This window comes from Hyperolius riggenbachi, chromosome 4 (assembly GCF_040937935.1).
Source record: "Hyperolius riggenbachi isolate aHypRig1 chromosome 4, aHypRig1.pri, whole genome shotgun sequence".
Classification (NCBI taxonomy): domain Eukaryota; kingdom Metazoa; phylum Chordata; class Amphibia; order Anura; family Hyperoliidae; genus Hyperolius; species Hyperolius riggenbachi.
Window position 1 is genome coordinate 486,614,384 of NC_090649.1, and position 21,055 is coordinate 486,635,438.

The window sequence follows — 21,055 nt, forward strand, 5'->3', positions numbered from 1 at the left end:
TAAGGCAACAATCTTAAAGAGAACCCGAGGTGGGTTTGAAGAATATTATCTGCATACAGAGGCTGGATCTGCCTATACAGCCCAGCCTCTGTTGCTATCCCAAACCCCCCTAAGGTACCCCTGCACTCTGCAATCCCTCATAAATCACAGACACGCTGCTGACAAACAGCTTGTCAGAGCTGGCTGTGTTTATCTCTATAGTGTCAGTCTGCTGCTCTCCCCGCCTCCTGCAGAACTCCAGTCCCCGCCTGCATCCCTTCCCTCCCTGCTGATTGGAGGGAAGGGGGCAGGGACCGGAGCTATGCAGGAGGCGGGGGAGCAGCTGAGACTGAAACTACAGATGTAAACACAGCCTCATAGCACGGCTGTGATTTATCAGGGATTGCAGAGTGCAGGGGGACCTTAGTGGGGTTTGGGATAGCAACAGAGGCTGGGCTGTATAGGCAGATCCAGCCTCTGTATGCAGATAACATTCTTTAAACATACCTCGGGTTCTCTTTAAGGTACATATGCACACTAGATAAAATTCTGCCAAAACAGCCAATAACGACAGCTGTGGGCGATGATTAGCTCATCTAGGCATGTTCTCTGCCTCATGACATGCCTCTGTGTACCCAACACCGCCGCTCTCAGCCTCTCAGCCCCCCAACCCCCCACACACACATTGCCGTGCTATAGCCCCCAGAGATTAGCGACAAAATTTGTCGCCATCTCGGACGTAAACTTAGGGGAGAGGGGTTCCCTGTTTAAAACGCCCACGAAAGTGAAAGTGGGCCAGTGCCTCCTCCATAGCGAAAGAACGCTAGTGATGCGTCTGTACAGCATTGTGCTCCAAATGGTCGACCAAGGAATCGTTACCGATCACAAGGAATATTTAGCTAGTGTCATACTTCTTAGCTCCACCAGAGGCAGCACTGCACACCAGGCTGACTCCTAATTCCAACCATTCCTGTATCATCAATGCTGGATACACGAGGAATGTATGGCTAGTGTCATACTTCTTAGCACCACCAGAGGCAGCACTGCTCACCAGACTGACTCCGGATCCCAGCCACTTCTGTATCCTCAATGCTGGGTACACAAGGAATGTATGGCTAGTGTCATACTTCTTAGCACCACCAGAGGCAGCACTGCTCACCAGACTGACTCCGGACCCCAGCTGTTTCTGTATCCTCAATGCTGGGTACACAAGGAATGTATGGCTAGTGTCATACTTCTTAGCACCACCAGAGGCAGCACTGCTCACCAGACTGACTCCGGACCCCAGCTGTTTCTGTATCATCAATGCTGGATACACGAGGAATGTATGGCTAGCGTCATACTTCTTAGCACCACCAGAGGCAGCACTGCTCACCAGACTGACTCCGGATCCCAGCCACTTCTGTATCCTCAATACTGGGTACACAAGGAATGTATGGCTAGTGTCATACTTCTTAGCACCACCAGAGGCAGCACTGCTCACCAGACTGACTCCGGACCCCAGCTGTTTCTGTATCCTCAATGCTGGGTACACAAGGAATGTATGGCTAGTGTCATACTTCTTAGCACCACCAGAGGCAGCACTGCTCACCAGACTGACTCCGGATCCCAGCTGTTTCTGTATCATCAATGCTGCGTACACAAGGAATGCATGGCTAGTGTCATACTTCTTAGCACCACCAGAGGCAGCACTGCTCACCAGGCTGACTCCGGATCCCAGCTGTTTCTGTATCATCAATGCTGGGTACACAAGGAATGTATGGCTAGTGTCATACTTAGCACCACCAGAGGCAGCACTGCTCACCAGGCTGACTCCGGATCCCAGCTGTTTCTGTATCATCAATGCTGGGTACACAAGGAATGTATGGCTAGTGTCATACTTCTTAGCATCACCAGAGGCAGCGCTGCTCACCAGGCTGACACCTGATCCCAGCCACTTCTGTATCCTCAATGCTGGGTACACAAGGAATGTATGGCTAGTGTCATACTTCTTAGCACCACCAGAGGCAGCATTTCTCACCAGGCTGACTCCGGATCCCAGCTGTTTCTGTATCATCAATGCTGGGTACACATGTAAGGAGCATACTTAATATCTAACAACTGCAACCAATCACAGCTTCATGGGATTACCTGATGAGGAAGGGGATGAAAGGTGCCATGCTGAGTGCAGAGTAGGTGCCATCCATGGGAGACGGGTACAGCTTACTCAGGATCAGAAGCAGAAGGTACAGACTGGGGTGGAGCTTTGACTCTCCCGTGGGACTGAAATAGGAGAAAAAAAACACATGTATGGTCATGGATATTTAAACAGTTATTTACCAGTCTTATACATTTCTCCTGTTCCAGGTACTAAGTTCAGCTATCAACAAAATATTTTTTATTTTTTTTTAAAGGAAGGGTTCACGGAGGAAAAAAAATACTAATCCACTTACCTGGGGCTTCCTCCAGCCCGTGGCAGGCAGGACGTGCCCTCGACGCCGCTCCGGAGACTCCCGATCTTCTCCCGTGGCTCACCTGACCTGGCCAGGCCGGCTTCCTGGTCGGGCTCTTGTGCGCTCCACCGTGTGTCTCACTGACGTCATCGGACGTCCTACGAACTGTACTGCGCATGCGCAGTAGTCGCGTGAGAGGCACGTTGGAGCGCACAAGAGCCCGACCTGGAAGCCGGCCTGGCCAGGTCAGGTGAGCCATGGGAGAAGACCGGGAGCCTCCGAAGAGGTGGAGAGGGCACCTTCTGCCTTTCACGGGCTGGAGGAAGCCCCAGGTAAGTGGATTAGTATTTTTTTTTAAGTACTCTGTGGATCTTCCCTTTAAAGGGCCTTTAGAAGTATTTAGGTTACATTCAATGGTATAACAATAGACAAAGACAAGACAAATAACATTTATATTGCGCTTTTCTCCTGGCGGACTCAAAGCACCAGAGCTGCAGCCACTAGGGCACGCTCTATAGGCAGTAGCAGCATTAGGGAGACTTGCCTAAGGTCTCCTACTGAATAGGTGCGTAATATGTTGGCGCTTTATAAATACAATAAATAAATAAATAAATAATAAATAAATAAATAGGTGCAGCTTACTGAACAGGCAGAGCCGAGATTTTAACCCTGGTCTCCTGTGTCAGAGGCGGAGCCCTTAACCATTACATTATCCAGCCACTGCATAGCCCCAGCAACCCCCGCCATTGCAGGAAGGCCCATGGCCTAAGGAAGCCGCTCCTGTGGTAACATGCAGAGCACTGGTGCGTGATACTTTACATGCTTCCAGTGGCAGGACAGGTCCTCACTCTTGTCTCTTGGGGAGGAGTTAGAGCGCACCTAACACTGCACTAGTATGTGTGGGGAAGTGGAGCCTGCAGGAGTTTGGGGCAGAGGTGTAGCTTGGGTTTTCAGCCCCCGGGGACAAAGACAGTTTTTGCGCCCCCCTCTGGACAAAATGGGCATGGCCACACATAAGAATGTGGTCAGGGGGGAGTCAAACGTTATTTAGATAGCTATATGTGCCCCCTTACCCCATTCAGACAGCCAGATGTGCCCCCCTTTAAATAGCCAAATGTGTGCCCCTTTAGTTAGCCAGATGTGCCCCCTCCCCCCCCCCCCCTCACCCTGTTTAGATAGTCAAATGTGCCCCCTTTAGATAGCATGGTATTGCAGCTTTTGACAACTTGATAAAGAGCGTACCAGCTCGAAACAGCGGTTTGTCGTTGTAAGCGTTGCTTTTAATCGATGTAATCAATAAAGAGACAAACCTTTATATTCGAGGTGCCTGCTTTTGGTGGATTTCCTTACAAAGATACAGCTCCAGTGGTGTGGAATGCTGCAAGCTTGGGCACACACTTCCCTCCTTTGATGGGTGCTGATCCAAACCATCCCTGTATTCCCTTTAGATAGCCTTATTCTGCTGCTGGTAACGCTTCTGCAGAGGGAGAGAGAGAAGCAGGGGCACTTCAGGCAGCCAGCGAGCCGCCTCTCAAGCAACGTGGGGGTGCAATGGACGTGCAGAGCGCCCTCACAGTGCTGCGCCCGGGGACATATGTACCCCATTGCCCACCCATATCTACTCCTCTGGCTTGGGGGCCCGGGATATTCAAGTTACACCCCTGGTTACATTTACAGTCTTCAAAGGTTGGCGAGTGTCACTAAGATTTAAAAAGGCAGTTTCAGGGAACTAGAGAAGAAAGTGAGAAAACCTGTACATGGAAGTGGGAAGAGGTCATTAGTATAAATAAGAGGCAATGATTGTGAGTAGAGTTGCAGGTTGAGTGGGACATTTTAGTGAACTGATTTTTAGTGGAGCCAGGCTGAAGACAGCTTTGTAGGAATAACAGTTAGAACCAAGCTTGAACTGTCTTCTGTACCTGTGGAGGGACTAACCAAGAGGAGAAACATCTGAGAAGCGAGAGGAGAGGTGGAAGAGTTAGGAAAGAGAGACAGACAGAAGGATAACTAGATCGAAAATTAGGCTAAATTAAATAGGCGTTTGATTTCTAGAACCTTCAAAAACTTTATTTGTCCATAAACATAATCCAGTGTTTGGAGACCATCCAAGGTCCCTTGATCACGGCAACAAAGTCAAGCGTTTATCTACAATCTTACTGCCCAAGACTGTTAACAAGCCAACCCCACCATTGCTACATAACTATCCATCCACTAGCCACGTGGTGGCTGGATGGTGTAATGGTTAAGGGTTCTGCCTCTGACACAGGAGACCTGGGTTCGAATCTCGGCTCTGCCTGTTCAGTAAGCCAGCACTAATTCAGTAGGAGACCTTGAGCAAGTCTCCCTAACACTGCTACTGCCTATAGAGCGTGTCCTTGTGGCTGCAGCTCTGGCGCTTTGAGTCCGCCAGGAGAAAAGCACAATATAAATGTTCTGTGTTTGTTCTGTGTTTGATAACACCAATCCTATTGCTCACTCCAGTGGTTACCGATAAAATGGAGAATCCTTTTCAAAACTGGCATGCTAACATTCAAATCCCTACACGACCTAGGCCCCGGATTCATGAAGGATTTAAGTGACTTTGAACGAGGGATGATCGGCAGTGCAAGAAGAGCTACTGCTAGCATCTCTGAAACCAGGATTTTCTCACTCAACACTATCTCGGGTTTTTAGAGAGTGGAAGTTGGGTAAAAAAAAAAAAACTCAAGCGATCAGGACTATTCTGGTTGAAAAAGCCTGGTGAACGAAAGAGGTGAAAGGTGAGCAGCACGCATGGTCAGCAGCAACAGAAGGGCAACAACACGACAAATTACAGCTACATTCAATGCAGGTAAATCACAAAGCGTATCCCAATGCACAACATGACGGACTTCGCTAAGGATGGGCTTTAGCAGCAGGAGACCATCAAGACTGCCTTTGGTATCACAGAAAAATAGGAAAAGACGCCTGTTATGGACGCTTGCTACCGTGCTAGATCGGTCTCAAATTGGTTTAAGGAACATCAATCAGAGTTTACCCTGCTTCCATGGCCAGCTCAGTCCCCTGACCTCAACCCTATTGAGCATTTGTGGGACAAAGTCGAAAGATCACTTTAAAGCTTGGAAACGCCACCATCCAATCTGACCCAACTTAGAGCTGCTATTATGTCAGCATGGGCCAACATTCCTCAGCAATGGTATCAGCATCTTGTTTGGTCCATGCCAAGAAGAATATCGGCTGTGATCAGAGCTAAAGGTGGACCAACATATTAAAGGGTGTCTCTATTTTTTGGGGGCCACTCAGTGTATATTAATGGCTTGGAGGGTGGAGAAATATACTATAACTAGTAGACCCAAGCCTGTTTAAAAACGGGCTCTAGGTCTTTTTTCTACCCCCGCCGCCAGTGCGCATGCCCGCAAACCCGTTCGCACCCGCCCGCCTCACCCACCTCGCTCCCTGGTCCCGTCCAGCTGTCCGTACTATGCACATGCGCAGTAGCAAATAACAGGGACACAGGGACAGCTGGACACAGCGACACAGGGAGTTTATTTCAGAGGATAAGCTGCCAATATATAGCCACTTGTAAAATGAGAGACTAATAACAGTGACAAAATGTATACGTTGGTTCAAATCTGTAGATGAAATATTGAACAAGGATACCAATTTCTTCAATTGGTATGAGGTTGATGATGATATTTAATGTCACAATTCTTTTTCAGGTCAGACTAACTAGATCCATTCTGCTTGTAGCTAACTATTGTACTTGGAATTTACGATGCCTGTGTGCCAGGCAGAGTCTCAGTTGTGTGAGCATTGAGTAAACAAAGGGTCTTATCAGTTTGTCATAAATCAGCTAACATCCTCTTCAAGATCCTATTTCGATGTTTTGTTTCAATTAAAGCATCTTAATGACCTGTATTTATGTTTCCTAAAAGATCTACAGTGGTGTGAAAAACTATTTGCCCCTTCCTGATTTCTTATTCTTTTGCATGTTTGTCACACTTAAATGTTTCTGCTCATCAAAAACCGTTAACCATTAGTTAAAGATAACATAATTGAACACAAAATGCAGTTTTAAATGATGGTTTTTATTATTTAGTGAGAAAAAAAAACTCAAAACCTACATGGCCCTGTGTGAAAAAGAAATTGCCCCCTGAACCTAATAACTGGTTGGGCCACCCTTAGCAGCAATAACTGCAATCAAGCGTTTGCGATAACTTGCAACGAGTCTTTTACAGCGCTCTGGAGGAATTTTGGCCCACTCATCTTTGCAGAATTGTTGTAATTCAGCTTTATTTGAGGGTTTTCTAGCATGAACTGCCTTTTTAAGGTCATGCCACAACATCTCAATAGGATTCAGGTCAGGGCTTTGACTAGGCCACTCCAAAGTCTTCATTTTGTTTTTCTTCAGCCATTTAGAGGTGGATTTGCTGGTGTCTTTTGGGTCATTGTCCTGTTGCAGCACCCAAGATCGCTTCAGCTTGAGTTGACGAACAGATGGCCGGACATTCTCCTTCAGGATTTTTTGGTAGACAGTAGAATTCATGGTTCCATCTATCACAGCAAGCCTTCCAGGTCCTGAAGCAGCAAAAACAACCCCAGACCATCACACTACCACCACCATATTTTACTGTTGGTATGATGTTCTTTTGCTGAAATGCTGTGTTACTTCTACGACAGATTTAACAGGACACGCACCTTCCAAAAAGTTCAACTTTTGTCTCGGCGGTCCACAAGGTATTTTCCCACAAGTCTTGGCAATCATTGAGATGTTTTTTTTAGCAAAATTGAGACAAGCCTTAAAGGGAAGGTCCAAGCAAAATAAAAAAAAATGAGTTTCACTTACCTGGGGCTTCTACCAGCCCCATGCAGCCATCCTGTGCCCTCGTAGTCACTCACTGCTGCTCCAGTCCCCCACTGGCAGCATGCCGACCTCGGAGGTCGGCGGGTTGCATTGCGTACATTTTTACGCATTCCCGCTAGTGCAGGAACATTAACACATACATTTTTACGCGTTAGTGGTTCAATGCGTAAATTTTTACGCATTGAACCACTAACACGTAAAAATGTATGTGTTAATGTTCTTGCACTAGGGGGAATGCGTAAAAATGTACGCAATGCGACTCGCCGACCTCCGAAGTCGGCATGCTGCCAGCGGGGGACTGGAGCAGCATTGAGTGACTACGAGGGCACAGGATGGCTGCATGGGGCTGGTAGAAGCCCCAGGTAAGTGAAACTTATTTTTTTTATTTTGCTTGGACCTTCCCTTTAACCACTTGCCGACCGCCCACAGCCCATGGACGGCGGCAAAGTGGATGCCTTAAGGACCGCAATACGCCTTAGGGCGTTGCGTCCTTTTCCTATGCCGGGGCAGCGATCGCGTCATTGATGACGCGTGCTTCCCCCGGCAACTGGCTCCGCCCACCCGCCATAACATCCCGCCGGCCATACGGAAGCGCCGGCGGGATGTTAACCCCGCGATCGCCACTACAAAGTGTATAATACACTTTGTAATGTATACAAAGGGTATTATACAGGCTGCCTCCTGCCCTGGTGGTCCCAGTGTCCGAGGGACCACCAGGGCAGGCTGCAGCCACCCTAGTCTGCACCCAAACACACTGATCTGCCCCGCCCACTGATCGCCCACAGCACCCCTCAGACCCCCCCCCCTGCCCACCCCCCAGACCCCTGTTTGCACCCAATCACCCCCCTAATAACCCATCAATCACTCCCTGTCACTACCTGTCAACGCTATTTTTTTTAATCCCCCCCCTGCCCCCTGCCCCCTCCTGATCACCCCCCCCCACCCCTCAGATTCTCCCCAGGACCCCCCCAGACCCCCCCCCCCCCCCCCCCCTGTGTACTGTATGCATCTATCCCCCCTGATAACCTGTCAATCACCTGTCAATCACCCATCAATCACCCCCTGTCACTGCCACCCAACAATCAGCCCCTAACCTGCCCCTTGCGGGCAATCTGATCACCCACCCACACCAATAGATCGCCCGCAGATCCGACATCAGATCACCTCCCAAATCCATTGTTTACATCTATTCTCTCCTCTAAACACCCACTAATTACCCATCAATCACCCCCTATCACCACCTGTCACTTTTACCTATCAGATCAGACCCTAATCTGCCCCTTGCGGGCACCCAATCACCCGCCAACACGCTCAGATTGCCCTCTGACCCCCCCTTATCAATTCACCAGTGCATTAATTACATCTGTTCTTCCCTGTAATAACCCACTGATCACCTGTCAATCACCTGCCAATCACCTATCACCCATCAAACACCCCCTGTCACTGCCACCCATCAATCAGCCCCTGTCATTGCCACCCATCAATCACCCCCTGTCACTGCCACCCATCAATCAGCCCCTAACCTGCCCCTTGCGGGCAATCTGATCACCCACCCACACCATCCGATCGCCTGCAGACCCGCAGTCAGATCACCTCCCAAGTGCATTGCATCTGTTCTCTCCTCTAAACACCCACTAATTACCCATCAATCACCCCCTGTCACTGCTACCCATCAGATTAGACCCCCATCTGCCCCTAGGGCACCCAATCACCCGCCCACACCCTCAGACCCCAGCCGTGATCACCTCGCCATTGCATTACTTGCATCTATTCCCCCCACTAATCACACCCTGAGACACCCATCAATCACCTCCTGTCACTACCTGTCACCCCCTAGCACACCTACCCATCAGATCAGGCCCTAATTTGCCCCGTGTGGGCTCCTGATCACTCGGCCAAACCCTCAGATCCCCCTCAGACCCCCTTCCGATCACCTCCCCAGTGCATTGAGTGCATCTATTTTCCCCTCTAATCACCCCCTGAGACACCCATCAATCACCTCCTGTCACCCCCCTAGCACTCCTATCCATCAGATCAGGCCCAATACAACCTGTCATCTAAAAGGCCACCCTGCTTATGACCGGTTCCACAAAATTCGGCCCCTCATAGACCACCTGTCATCAGAATTTGCAGATGCTTATACCCCTGAACAGTCATTTTGAGACATTTGGTTTCCAGACTCCTCACGGTTTTGGGCCCGTAAAATGCCAGGGCGGTATAGGAAGCCCACAAGTGACCCCATTTTAGAAAAAAGACACCCCAAGGTATTCTGTTAGGTGTATGACGAGTTCATAGAAGATTTTATTTTTTGTTAAAAGTTAGCGGAAATTGATTTTTATTGGGTTTTTTTCACAAAGTGTCATTTTTCACTAACTTGTGACTAAAAGTAAAATCTTCTATGACCTCGCCATACACCTAATGGAATACCTTGGGGTGTCTTCTTTCTAAAATGGGGTCACTTGTGGGGTTCCTATACTGCCCTGGCATTTTAGGGGCCCTAAACCGTGTGGAGTAGTCTAGAAAACAAATGCCTCAAAATGACCTGTGAATAGGACGTTGGGCCCCTTAGCGCACCTAGGCTGCAAAAAAAGTGTCACACGTGGTACCGCCGTACTCAGGAGAAGTAGTATAATGTGTTTTGGGGTGTATTTTTACACATACCCATGCTGGGTGGGAGAAATCTCTCTGTAAATGGACAATTGTGTGTAAAAAAAAATCAAACAATTGTCATGTACAGAGATATTTCTACCACCCAGCATGGGTATGTGTAAAAATACACCCCAAAACACATTATACTTCTTCTCCTGAGTACGGCGGTACCACATGTGTGGCACTTCTTTACACCCTAAGTGCGCTAAGGGGCCCAAAGTCCAATGAGTACCTTTAGGATTTCACAGGTCATTTTGCGACATTTGGTTTCAAGACTACTCCTCACGGTTTAGGGCCCCTAAAATGCCAGGGCAGTATAGGAACCCCACAAATGATCCCATTCTAGAAAGGAGACACCCAAAGGTATTCCATTAGGTGTATGGTGAGGTCATAGAAGATTTTATTTTTTGTCACAAGTTAGCGGAATATGACACTTTGTGAAGAAAAACAATTCAAATCAATTTCCGCTAACTTGTGGCAAAAAATAAAATCTTCTATGAACTCACCATACTCCTAACGGAATACCTTGGGGTGTCTTCTTTGTAAAATGGGGTCATTAGTGGGGTTCCTATACTGCCCTGGCATTTTAGGGGCCCTAAACCGTGAGGAATAGTCTTGAAACAAAAATGACCTGTGAAATCCTAAAGGTACTCATTGGACTTTGGGCCCTTTAGCGCAGTTAGGGTGCAAAAAAGTGCCACACATGTGGTATCGCCGTACTCAGGAGAAGTAGTATAATGTGTTTTGTGGTGTATTTTTACACATACCCATGCTGGGTGGGAGAAATAACTCTGTAAATGGACAATTGTGTGTAAAAAAAATGAAAACATTGTCATTCACAGAGATATTTCTCCCACCCAGCATGGGTATGTGTAAAAATACACCCCAAAACACATTATAGTACTTCTACTGAGTATGGCAATACCACATGTGTGGCACTTTTTTGCAGCCTAACTGCGCTAAGGGGTCCAAAGTCCAATAAGCACCTTTAGGCTTTACAGGGGTGCTTACAATTTAGCACCCCCCAAAATGCCAGGACAGTGAACACACCCCACAAATGACCCCCTTTTGGAAAGTAGACACTTCAAGGTATTCAGAGAGGGGCATGGTGAGTCCGTGGCAGATTTCATTTTTTTTTGTCGCAAGTTAGCAGAAATGGAAACTTTTTTTTTTTTTCTTTGTCACAAAGTGTCATTTTCCGCTTACTTGTGACAAAAAATAATATCTTCTATGAACTCACTATGCCTCTCAGTGAATACTTTGGGATGTCTTCTTTCCAAAATGGGGTCATTTGGGGGGTATTTATACTATCCTGGAATTCTAGCCCCTCATGAAACATGACAGGGGGTCAGAAAAGTCATAGATGCTTGAAAATGGGAAAATTCACTTTTTGCACCATAGTTTGTAAACGCTATAACTTTTACCCAAACCAATAAATATACACTGAATGGGTTTTTTTTTAATCAAAAACATGTTTGTCCACATTTTTCGCGCTGCATGTATACAGAAATTTTACTTTATTTGAAAAATGTCAGCACAGAGAGTTAAAAACATCATTTTTTGCCAAAATTCATGTCTTTTTTGATGAATATAATAAAAAGTAAAAATCGCAGGAGCAATCAAATAGCACCAAAAGAAAGCTTTATTAGTGACAAGAAAAGGAGCCAAAATTCATTTAGGTGGTAGGTTGTATGAGCGAGCAATAAACCGTGAAAGCTGCAGTGGTCTGAATGGAAAAAAAGTGCCTGGTCCTTAAGGGGTAGAAAGACTGTGGTCCTCAAGTGGTTAATGTTCTTTTTGCTTAAAAGTGGTTTACGCCGTGGATATCTGCCATGCAGGCCGTTTTTGCCCAGTCTCTTTCTTATGGTGGAGTTGTGAACACTGACCTTAATTGAGGCAAGTGAGGCCTGCAGTTCTTTAGATGTTGTCCTGGGGTCTTTTGTGGCCTCTCGGATGAGTTTTCTCTGCGCTCTTGGGGTAATTTTGGTCGGCCAGCCACTCCTGGGAAGGTTCATCACTGTTCCATGTTTTTGCCATTTGTGGATAATGGCTCTCACTGTGGTTCGCTGGAGTCCCAAAGCTTTAGAAATGGCTTTATAACCTTTACCAGACTGATAGATCTCAATTACAGTACTTTTGTTCTCATTTGTTCCTGAATTTCTTTGGATCTTGGCATGATATCTAGCTTTTCAGGTGCTTTTGGTCTACTTCTCTGTGTCAGATAGCTCCTATTTAAGTGATTTCTTGATTGAAACAGGTGTGGCAGTAATCAGGCCTGGGGGTGACTACAGAAATTGAACTCAGGTGTGATAAACCACAGTTAAGTTATTTTTTAACAAGGGGGACAATCACTTTTTCACACAGGGCCATGTAGATTTGGAGTTTTTTTTCCCTCACTAAATAATAAAAACCATCATTTAAAACTGCATTTTGTGTTCAATTAGGTTATCTTTGACTAATAGTTAACGGTTTTTGATGAGCAGAAAAATTTAAGTGTGACAAACATGCAAAAGAATAAGAAATCAGGAAGGGGGCAAATAGTTTTTCACACCACTGTGTGTATGCCCTTTGAAGTTGCATGTGTACAGCTGTCTGTTCTTACACCTTATTGCCATAAGGGTTTCAGTCTGATGAATTATCAATAGCCGATAGCTTATGGTGCCTACACATGATTTTTTATTTTTTCAATTCAATAATTTTGTTTGATGTTTTCCATTAGATCAAATATATAAGGATTTTCCAACATGTCCAATCAGATTTTTATCGAAAAAAAACAGGATAAACGTTCATTTTCCTTGATTGAAAAGAAAAAAAAAAAGATTATTTTTGACTTTCATTGATTCAATTGTTTTGGTTGCATAAAAGGAAACATTTAACATTTTTATTGTACCATGTATGGGGCACCATTACTCATATATTTTTAAGTAAGCCAATAAATGGTATTACTCTGATACAAACATCTTGCAATATATAGCAAGGAACTACATTAATTGAAACAAAACTCTTCCTATAATCTTCTCTTTCCGTCTATAGACGCAGCCCATCCTGCTCAGCTCTTAACACTTCATAAAAGGGCCTTCCTTCAAGAAACGTGACATTCGCGAGGTGGAAGGCAACAAGATGGCAGACAGGCCGCTTGGGCTGACGTTTGCTCCAGAAACCCAGGCCGGGGATATTTGTTTTGCATTGAAGTTCACTGTTTGTTTTGCTCAGTCCCACATCTAACAGTTTTCACACTCATGAAACTATTTTTACTCTCTGAACTTGGAGACATAAATCAGGAGTTCCGCCCTGAGGTGACAAAAGAGGCCCTGCCACAAAGCTGACCTTCCTGACAGGACTTTGCTTAATAAAGCTGCCCCCAACGGTCACAGGGGCTGCCTGGCATGTAAAAACAGAAAACAAGGCCGGCCTGCCTGCTTACACTGTCCAGAGACCCTCCATAGGGATTTGTCACGGGTGGTGGGGCGGCATCTGCAAGCAGGAGAGATAAAAACTGCCCTGTCACTTCAAGTTGCCATAGGAATTCCTTCATAAAGCAAGTGCAATGGTGTGGAAAATAGGCATGTTATGACACACAATCCAGTCAGGCCTCAGATGTGAGAGGAAAAGGCTCCTCTACTGCAAGATAAGTGATGCCTGCTAGCGGGGCAGCATGAAAGCGCAAAGATAACTTCAGCAACCGTAACTAAGAGGCTTGCAGCGCCCTAAAACCGCCCCGATACCCTGCTAAGTATGCCCTCAGGGCCTACTTTATTGAAATTTTTATGGGACGTTTTCAGGAAGCTGAAAGATAAATGATATTTACAATGAAAGGTTAAAGTGCCGGTGTACTTACAATTACGAGTGCTGAACGTGACCCCACCGCAAGGGTGTGGAGGCTGCCATTATTATTTCTAAACAAGGACAGATGCCCATCTATACAGCTGCTATCTTTTAGCTTCAGTAATGTGAGAATCTCACACCTGAAAGTATAGGGCTATTGTGGTCAAAGTTAAAGGACACCCAAGGTGAAAATAAACAAATTAAATAAACAATTGTATCTATCCTCCTCCTCCTCCTGAAAATGACTAAAGATATTTCAGTTTTATTTTATAATTAAATCTACTTTTTAAGTTTTTACTGTTTTATTGGTTTTGCTCAATGACACAATCATTGAAGTATGCCAGAGCTAAAATTTATGAACTATTGACCCTTTGTGTTACTTTTCTGCTCTCAAAAGCCATTTTCTGCTAGGAAAGCGGTTTATAGTTGCAATTTCTTATTAGTGAGGGTCACACTGTAGTCTGACCCAGACAGGAACTTCCACTTACATACCTCATTTTTAACTCTTTCAGGCAGAGAAAGAAAAAAAGGAACACAGCATAGTTATTTGTGTGGTAGGCACTGTACATGCACATGTCTATCTCATGTCACATGTCACCTCGGGTATCATTTAAAGCAGGGGTCCCCAAACATTTTGGGTTGAGGGCCGGGTCAACATACTTCAGATTGCTGGGGGGCCGGAGTATACATAAAATGATGTAGAAGTCTTTGTAGGCCAGACAGCGAAGCATACCCAGGTGACAACCTGCCGTCCCAATTGGACAGCAAATTACTGCTTTCTGGCTTCCATTTGGATTGGTGGTGCCAGCACTGCTATTCTATATGTGTTCCAACAATATTTTCTGATTTTTCATATCACATTTCTCCTGAATCGGACAATGAACACTAAAAACAGAGGATAGGTAAGCTAAACAAGTCATTTCTGATTGGATGATTTTTTTTTGTCCAGTTAATATGAAGTTTTGTCCCATTTTTAGTACAGTAGATCTCTTTCCTACTACATCATGAGCCTAAAACCTTAATAAAAAAATAAAAACTACAGCTGCTGATTAAATACAGCCAAGTACAGTAAATTGGCCTAACGTATTACACAACAATCCCAACATATCCACATATGCAAAGTTATGCGGCGTCCGTCCTTCGTAAAGTAATTGCACTGTTTTCCATTTCATCACTGCATAATCCTCCTTGACAAGCCCGTCTGTGACTAATAAAGCTGTGTCGAAGCACAGGCTAGCGGTGGAGGGCATTAGCAGCGGAGTTTCCAGTAAAGCGCACCAGATGAGCCTGCGAGTTACTGGCCGCCTCCAGTTAGTCATTCTGCAGAGAGAGAGCTATTAGGGCAGGAGGTGTGAGCCGCCATAATGCAGAAAACAGCAATGTGTAATCTGCTGCTTTTAATAGTACACCGGTCACCTTTCAAAGAACGCGGAACGAGCGGCGGAGGGCCGTGCCAGGTCCGCTCAGCAAGTAAATGTACAAGGCTGCTAATGAAAAGCCTCTTTCGGAGAACGAGGTACATGCATGACCAATGCCCGTACTGCCAGATGGCATCACCGCTGCATGTGAGGTCAGGGAATTAAAGGGACACTCTGGTCAAATGTCATACTGCCATTAAGGGCCCGTTTCCACTTGTGCGGTGCGAATTAGGCGCGGAAAACACTAAACCGTATTCGCACGTGGATGTGAATTTTACAGCGAATCCGCAGGCGTTTTTGCGTAGGTTAATGAGTATGCAAATTTAACCATGTCAGTGCCTGTGTGCTTTTACATTGATTTTATGCGGAAATGCCTGCGAATTCGCAGTAAAATTCGCTGTAAAATTCGCATAGGAAAACGCATGCGAATTTCCTATTAAATGCATTGTATGCGAATCGCGGTGTGCGAATTCTGATGGCTCTGCCGTGCAGATTTTTTCTGCGCAGAAATCCTGACAAGTGGAAACAGTCCCACCCGCTTGTATTGTCTATGTGACTCTGCGTGCAGGAAACGCATGCAGATTCGCTCTAGTGGAAACAGGCCCTTAGAGGGTAAAATAACCAATAAGATATCAGCGGGGGAAGGGGGGGGGGGTGGCCTATGCATGCCTTCTCTGCACCGTGGCGCGGGGTCATCTGAATATGTGGTGCGGTAAAGTGGCGGCAGGCTTTCTTGCCACCTGATCACCGCATTAGTTAAAGTGTACCTGTGACGAGGAGAAATTAAAGATTTCTACATACCTAGGATTTTCTCCAGCCCCTCCGCGCAGATCGCTCCCTCGCCCCCATCAAAAGCCTCCTTGTTTAACCGGTGGTAGCTCTGCTCTCCGCGTCCAGTCAGCGCAGGCGCAGTGCGGCCAAGCACGCTCCCCCGTCTTACTCCCGGCGATAGGAGCGCAGAGGGGTGGACGGGCCCGATCGGCCGGTCATGAGCAGTACGCTCGACTGGCCGCGAAGAACGGGGCTGCTACCGGGAGATCTAGGAGGCTTTGGACCGCGGCGAGGGAGCGATCTTGCGTGGAGGGGGGTGAAGGAAGCCCCAGCTATGTATAAAACTTTTCTTTCCCCTCATCTCGGGTACACTTGAAGTGTAAAACCGGTCTGATAAAAAAAAAAAAAAAAAAAAAAACCCAATGCAGCAGTTAAAAGTCTATTGCAAAAAACTGAAAAGTTAAAAATACATACATATAAAATGCATCTCTCTCCAGGAGTAAAATGCACTACAAACTGCTTGTAATCCCCAAGTTTTTTTTTTGTTTTTTTTTTTGTTTTTTTTGTATATTGCTGTTGCTTACAGGAGGCAGTAAAAAATCTGACAGGTTTTGGACTAATCCATCTCCTCATAGGGTGTTCTCAGGGTTGTCTTTACTTACAAAAAGACTTGTGAACGACAGGTTTTGGACTAGTCCATCTCTTCATGGGGGATTCTCAGCATGGTCTTTATTCTTAAAGTGGACCCAAATTAAAAATACAAGATTTCAGAAATAAAATCTATTTTCTAAATTATAATAATAAATAGCAGCCTTTTTCCAGCTGCATGATGACAAATATAAAATATTTTACATTTATTGGAGGAACCCCTCCCTTCCTTTCAAATTGCCGGGATTTTTCTGGCAAACTGGTGGAGTAGATGGTGTCTGGCAATGGAGGAATTGCTAATGGCTGCCATCTGTATAACCCTAGCTATGAAAAGAGAAGGGTGAAAAGCATGCACTGAAATGCTCATAGGTTTGAAGGAGTGTTTATTTTTCTTTGTATGTGTCAGAGTGGTGCAACTAAATATTTTTAATTAAAAAAATGTTTGGTTTGGGTCTGCTTTAAAGCGGTATAAAACCCTGACATAATATTCAATAAAAACATGTTTTCCTACTTTTTATATGCCATACGGTTATCATATTTGCTTTTGTGCAAAAGTATTATTCATTTAGAAATTATATGTTCCCAAAGTTCACTGTTTTTGCTCTGAGAGCTGACTTTGCATTTTATTTTTATTTTATCTGTTTTAGGAAAGCAAACTTTTGCTTTTGCATTTTATTTATAACTGCTTTATTCATTTTCTGACGTAAGCAGAAATGCTTTCCGATTGTCTGACTTTGTTCAGCAGAGCCTGCGGTGTCAGAGAAGTGTTTATTTACATTCCTCACTTGGTACAATTAAATACAAGATAACATTATCTAAAGTTCAGATGCGTCCAGCTTTGCTGGCAGGGAACTTCAAAGTCCTGTGTGTAAAGGTGGCCATACACTTATAGATTTGCTGCAGATTCGACCATCAGATAGATTTTTGTCAGATGCCTGTCAAGTGGAATCTGACGGTAATCTCTCTGATGTGTGCCACACACTAGGAACAGAGTTCCAATAGATTACAGAATTAAATCTATTGGAAATCGACCTAAATGCATTACTGTGCCATTAGATCCAATGCAACTGTATGGGCAATCCATCTGGTGCCAGCAGCAGATCGACCTAGACCTACCATCCTGACAGATAGATCAAATCGATCGATATCGATCAAAATCGGTCGCAAATTGATACAATAGAGAATTTGATAGACTCGATTTCTGATCGATCAATTGATTCTATAGAATCGATTGATTGATCGATCGATGGCTGAAATTGACCAGTGTATGGGCCCCTTAACCCTTTGAATGCTGTTTTAGTAAAAAAAAAAATGCTGGTTGTATATAATAATATGCTGTAAATAATCTATTAGAGCAAAGAAGAATTGCTGGGTTTTATTCCACTTTAATAAAAACATTCCCTGAAAAGGATTTATAGAAAGATGCTGGCCAGCCTCCCTGCTCACTGAACACTTTTTTGGGCAGTTGGATGATGGAGCAACTGCCGTTCACAAACTGCCATTCACAAGTTGCTTTTGAAAATAAGGAAGAGCCTGAGAATCCTCCATGAGGAAATGGGCTAGTTCAAAACCTGTCGGTTCTGTCAGATTTCTACCTCCTACTGTAAGTGTCAGCAACATAGGAGGAAAGTAATTTATGACTTACTCTGGAAGAAACGTACTTCTTATTTGTCTATGTTTACATGTATTTTACATTTTAGAATTTTCACGATAGTGGTCCTTTAAGAGCACCTACAGCACTGCAATAAAGTAGGCTTGGGGTTCCCTGGGATACAATATCACAAGAAACACCACCACTTAGTCTATAGACATCACATCAGAGTTATGTAGTGAACGCGCGTTTCCTGTGCGTGACAGGGGACCCCAGAGACATGGAGCTCTGTTTGCTCTAAGCTGTAAATACAGAAAGGTAGTGAACTCCACATTTCAAAAAAAAGGCTTAAAATTTCACACATTTCAGTCATTACAGCCCGCCGAGTTTGGGGGATCAAACCGCAATGTCAGGGCCAGTCGGACGCCGAGATCCCCCATCCCTGGCATGTGTCAGCATCAGATAAGAGGAATTCACCAGAGGGAAGAAACATTCCTCTGCTTTCAATCAACGCCAGTTTTCAGAGAGACCGTCGGCTGTGTGTAAAATATACGGCAATCCCCGAATCATCTGTGGTGCCCGCCGGCTCCGACACCTATCCAAAGCTACGGCTACCTACAGACGTCAGCTTCTCCTAGACAATCACTCGTTATAGTCACCGGCAAAAGAACTAACATTCAGGGGTGTAACTAGAGGGTAGCGGGGGGGAAGGAAGGGTGGCAGAGTTGTTTTGGGGCCCCAACTACCAATTTTCCCTTCCCTCTATACAGGGCACTATACTTCAGATCAGGTGTTTGTGGCTACCCTTGTTATGGGTGTGAAGATCATGACAGCCACAGTTGTTTTATGAGCCTTGTGAGTTGTGCCCCAAGGCCATGAAGGGCACCAAGGAGAGGCAAGAGAAGGGGTGTGAATATTGGGGAGGGAGAGCATCAAAGTTTCTATGGCGGGGCATGAATTCTAGTTACGCAACTGGACTTTAAATAAGGTCACCTGTAGAAAAATGGATCGTTTTGAATTGTGGGTGTGGAGAAAGCTACTGAGAGTTCCCTGGACTGCCAGAAGATCTAACCAGTCAATACTTACATAAATATGGCCAGTGTGTTCCCTAGAAGGGCTGATACTATTATTGGAACTTAAATACTTTGGTCACATAATGAGTAGACCAGATTCTTTGAAGGAATTCTTGATGTTTGGAAACATTTACAGCAGAAGAAGGAGAGGAGGATGGCAGAGGCTAAGATGGACACAACAACATAATTGATTATTATTTATTGTATTTATAAAGCGCCAACATATTATACAGCGCTGTACACAGGGAAGTAGCAATAGTCATAGTAGCTGATATGGGGCCCTGCAGCAGAGGGGGCCCAGGTGGAACTTGATATATTCACAAACTTTCTTGTGTTTCTCCACCCTGCGATTTTATCTAAGTGTCCATGGACTATATACAGTGTAGATCAAACGAGAATGCAAATCTCACACTTAAAGCGGACTCAAACCAAACATTTTTTTAATTCAAAATATTTAGTTGCACCACTCTGACACATACACAGATATATAAACACTCCAAGCCTATGAGCATTTCAGTGCATGCTTTTCACCCTTCTCTTTTCATAACTAGGGTTATACAGGCGGCAGCCATAACTTCTGAGCTTAGTAGGGGGTTTTAGATCATGGGTGTGTTTGTCATCAGCTACCCTCCCTCACAGGGGTGTCGTCTATGTGAAATCTCACACAAGCTGAGATCACCTCCCCTGTGACCTCATCAGTAGCAGCCTGTGTTTTGTTTGTTTTTTATCTCCTCCTCCAGTCTGCCGGATTCTGTCCCAGCAATATGAAAGGGGTTCCTCCAATAAATGTAAAATATTTTATATTTGTCATCATGCAGCTGAAAAGAGGCTGCTATTTATTATTATAAGTTAAAAAATAGACTATTTCTGAAATTTTGTATTTTTAATTTGGGTCCACTTTAACTCATATCCATAGGGAAGGCAGGTGGCATTTGTCAAGAATGCCCACATTTCATGGACCCGTGAAAGCTTTGCTATGGGCCCCATAATATCCAGCTACGCCACTCTGCACAATAGATAAATGGGTTAACAAACAAAGTAGGACATACAAAGGAGCGCAGAGCAAGAAAGAAGAAGCAGGTCCTGCAGGGTTGAATGTCTTTGGTAACAATAGTTCAATGTCTTTGGTAGAAATAAATCAAGTCTAATTTGCTTATGGAAGTGACATTAGTGAAGATCTGTCTACTGCATACATGGCTAAGAGGATACCTCCTCTCATTCCCTGCCAGAGGAACGCCTGAACTGGAGGGTTTGGAGAAGGAGGAACCTGGAGAAGGAGGAACCTGGAGAAAGAGGAACCCGGAGAAGGAGGAACCCGGAGAAGGAGGAACCCGGAGAAGGAGGAACCTGGAGAAGCCAAGGGCCGAAACAACACAAAGGGAACAAAACCAAGAGCTGATAGTGTAATATCTGCATGCACCACAAGGTTTTATACATGTTGCGATTTTCCACCCGATTTTCCCACCTGATCGTTTTTTCCTGCACTCAATTCTCTTATCTTCGCTAGTTTTTCTTCACTTTTTCCATTCACTTCTATGAGAAATCGAGCGCAGAATCGATCGGGAGTAATATCAGACAATGAGGGATTTTATCAATCGGATCCATCTATCGCACGGAAAATCGTACCGTGTGTACCCAGCAATAGATAAGGAGGATTATTCACACTTTTTGGGTTGCAAATGCAGTGCCTCCACCAATAAGGCCTGCGGAGGATTTGCCAACCGGGCTCGGGTTTGTGCTGATCCTTACTGGTCACGCTCCTGATGATTGGGTAGGCCCCAAAAAGGAAATAAGCTAAAGAAACAACAGCCCTAGGGTGGTGTATA

At 45.1% G+C, this 21,055-nt stretch overlaps 1 protein-coding gene across 2 annotated transcripts in view; it reads right to left on the reverse strand.

Moving 5' to 3' along the window:
• The window catches only part of THADA (THADA armadillo repeat containing), a 782,712-nt gene that overhangs the window by 394,318 nt on the left and 367,339 nt on the right, over positions 1–21,055 (reverse strand). For both annotated transcript variants that reach the window (XM_068233009.1, XM_068233008.1), the window contains one exon: positions 2,110–2,241. In XM_068233009.1, the coding sequence (XP_068089110.1) occupies positions 2,110–2,241 (132 nt within the window). The remainder of the gene's footprint in view (positions 1–2,109; positions 2,242–21,055) is intronic.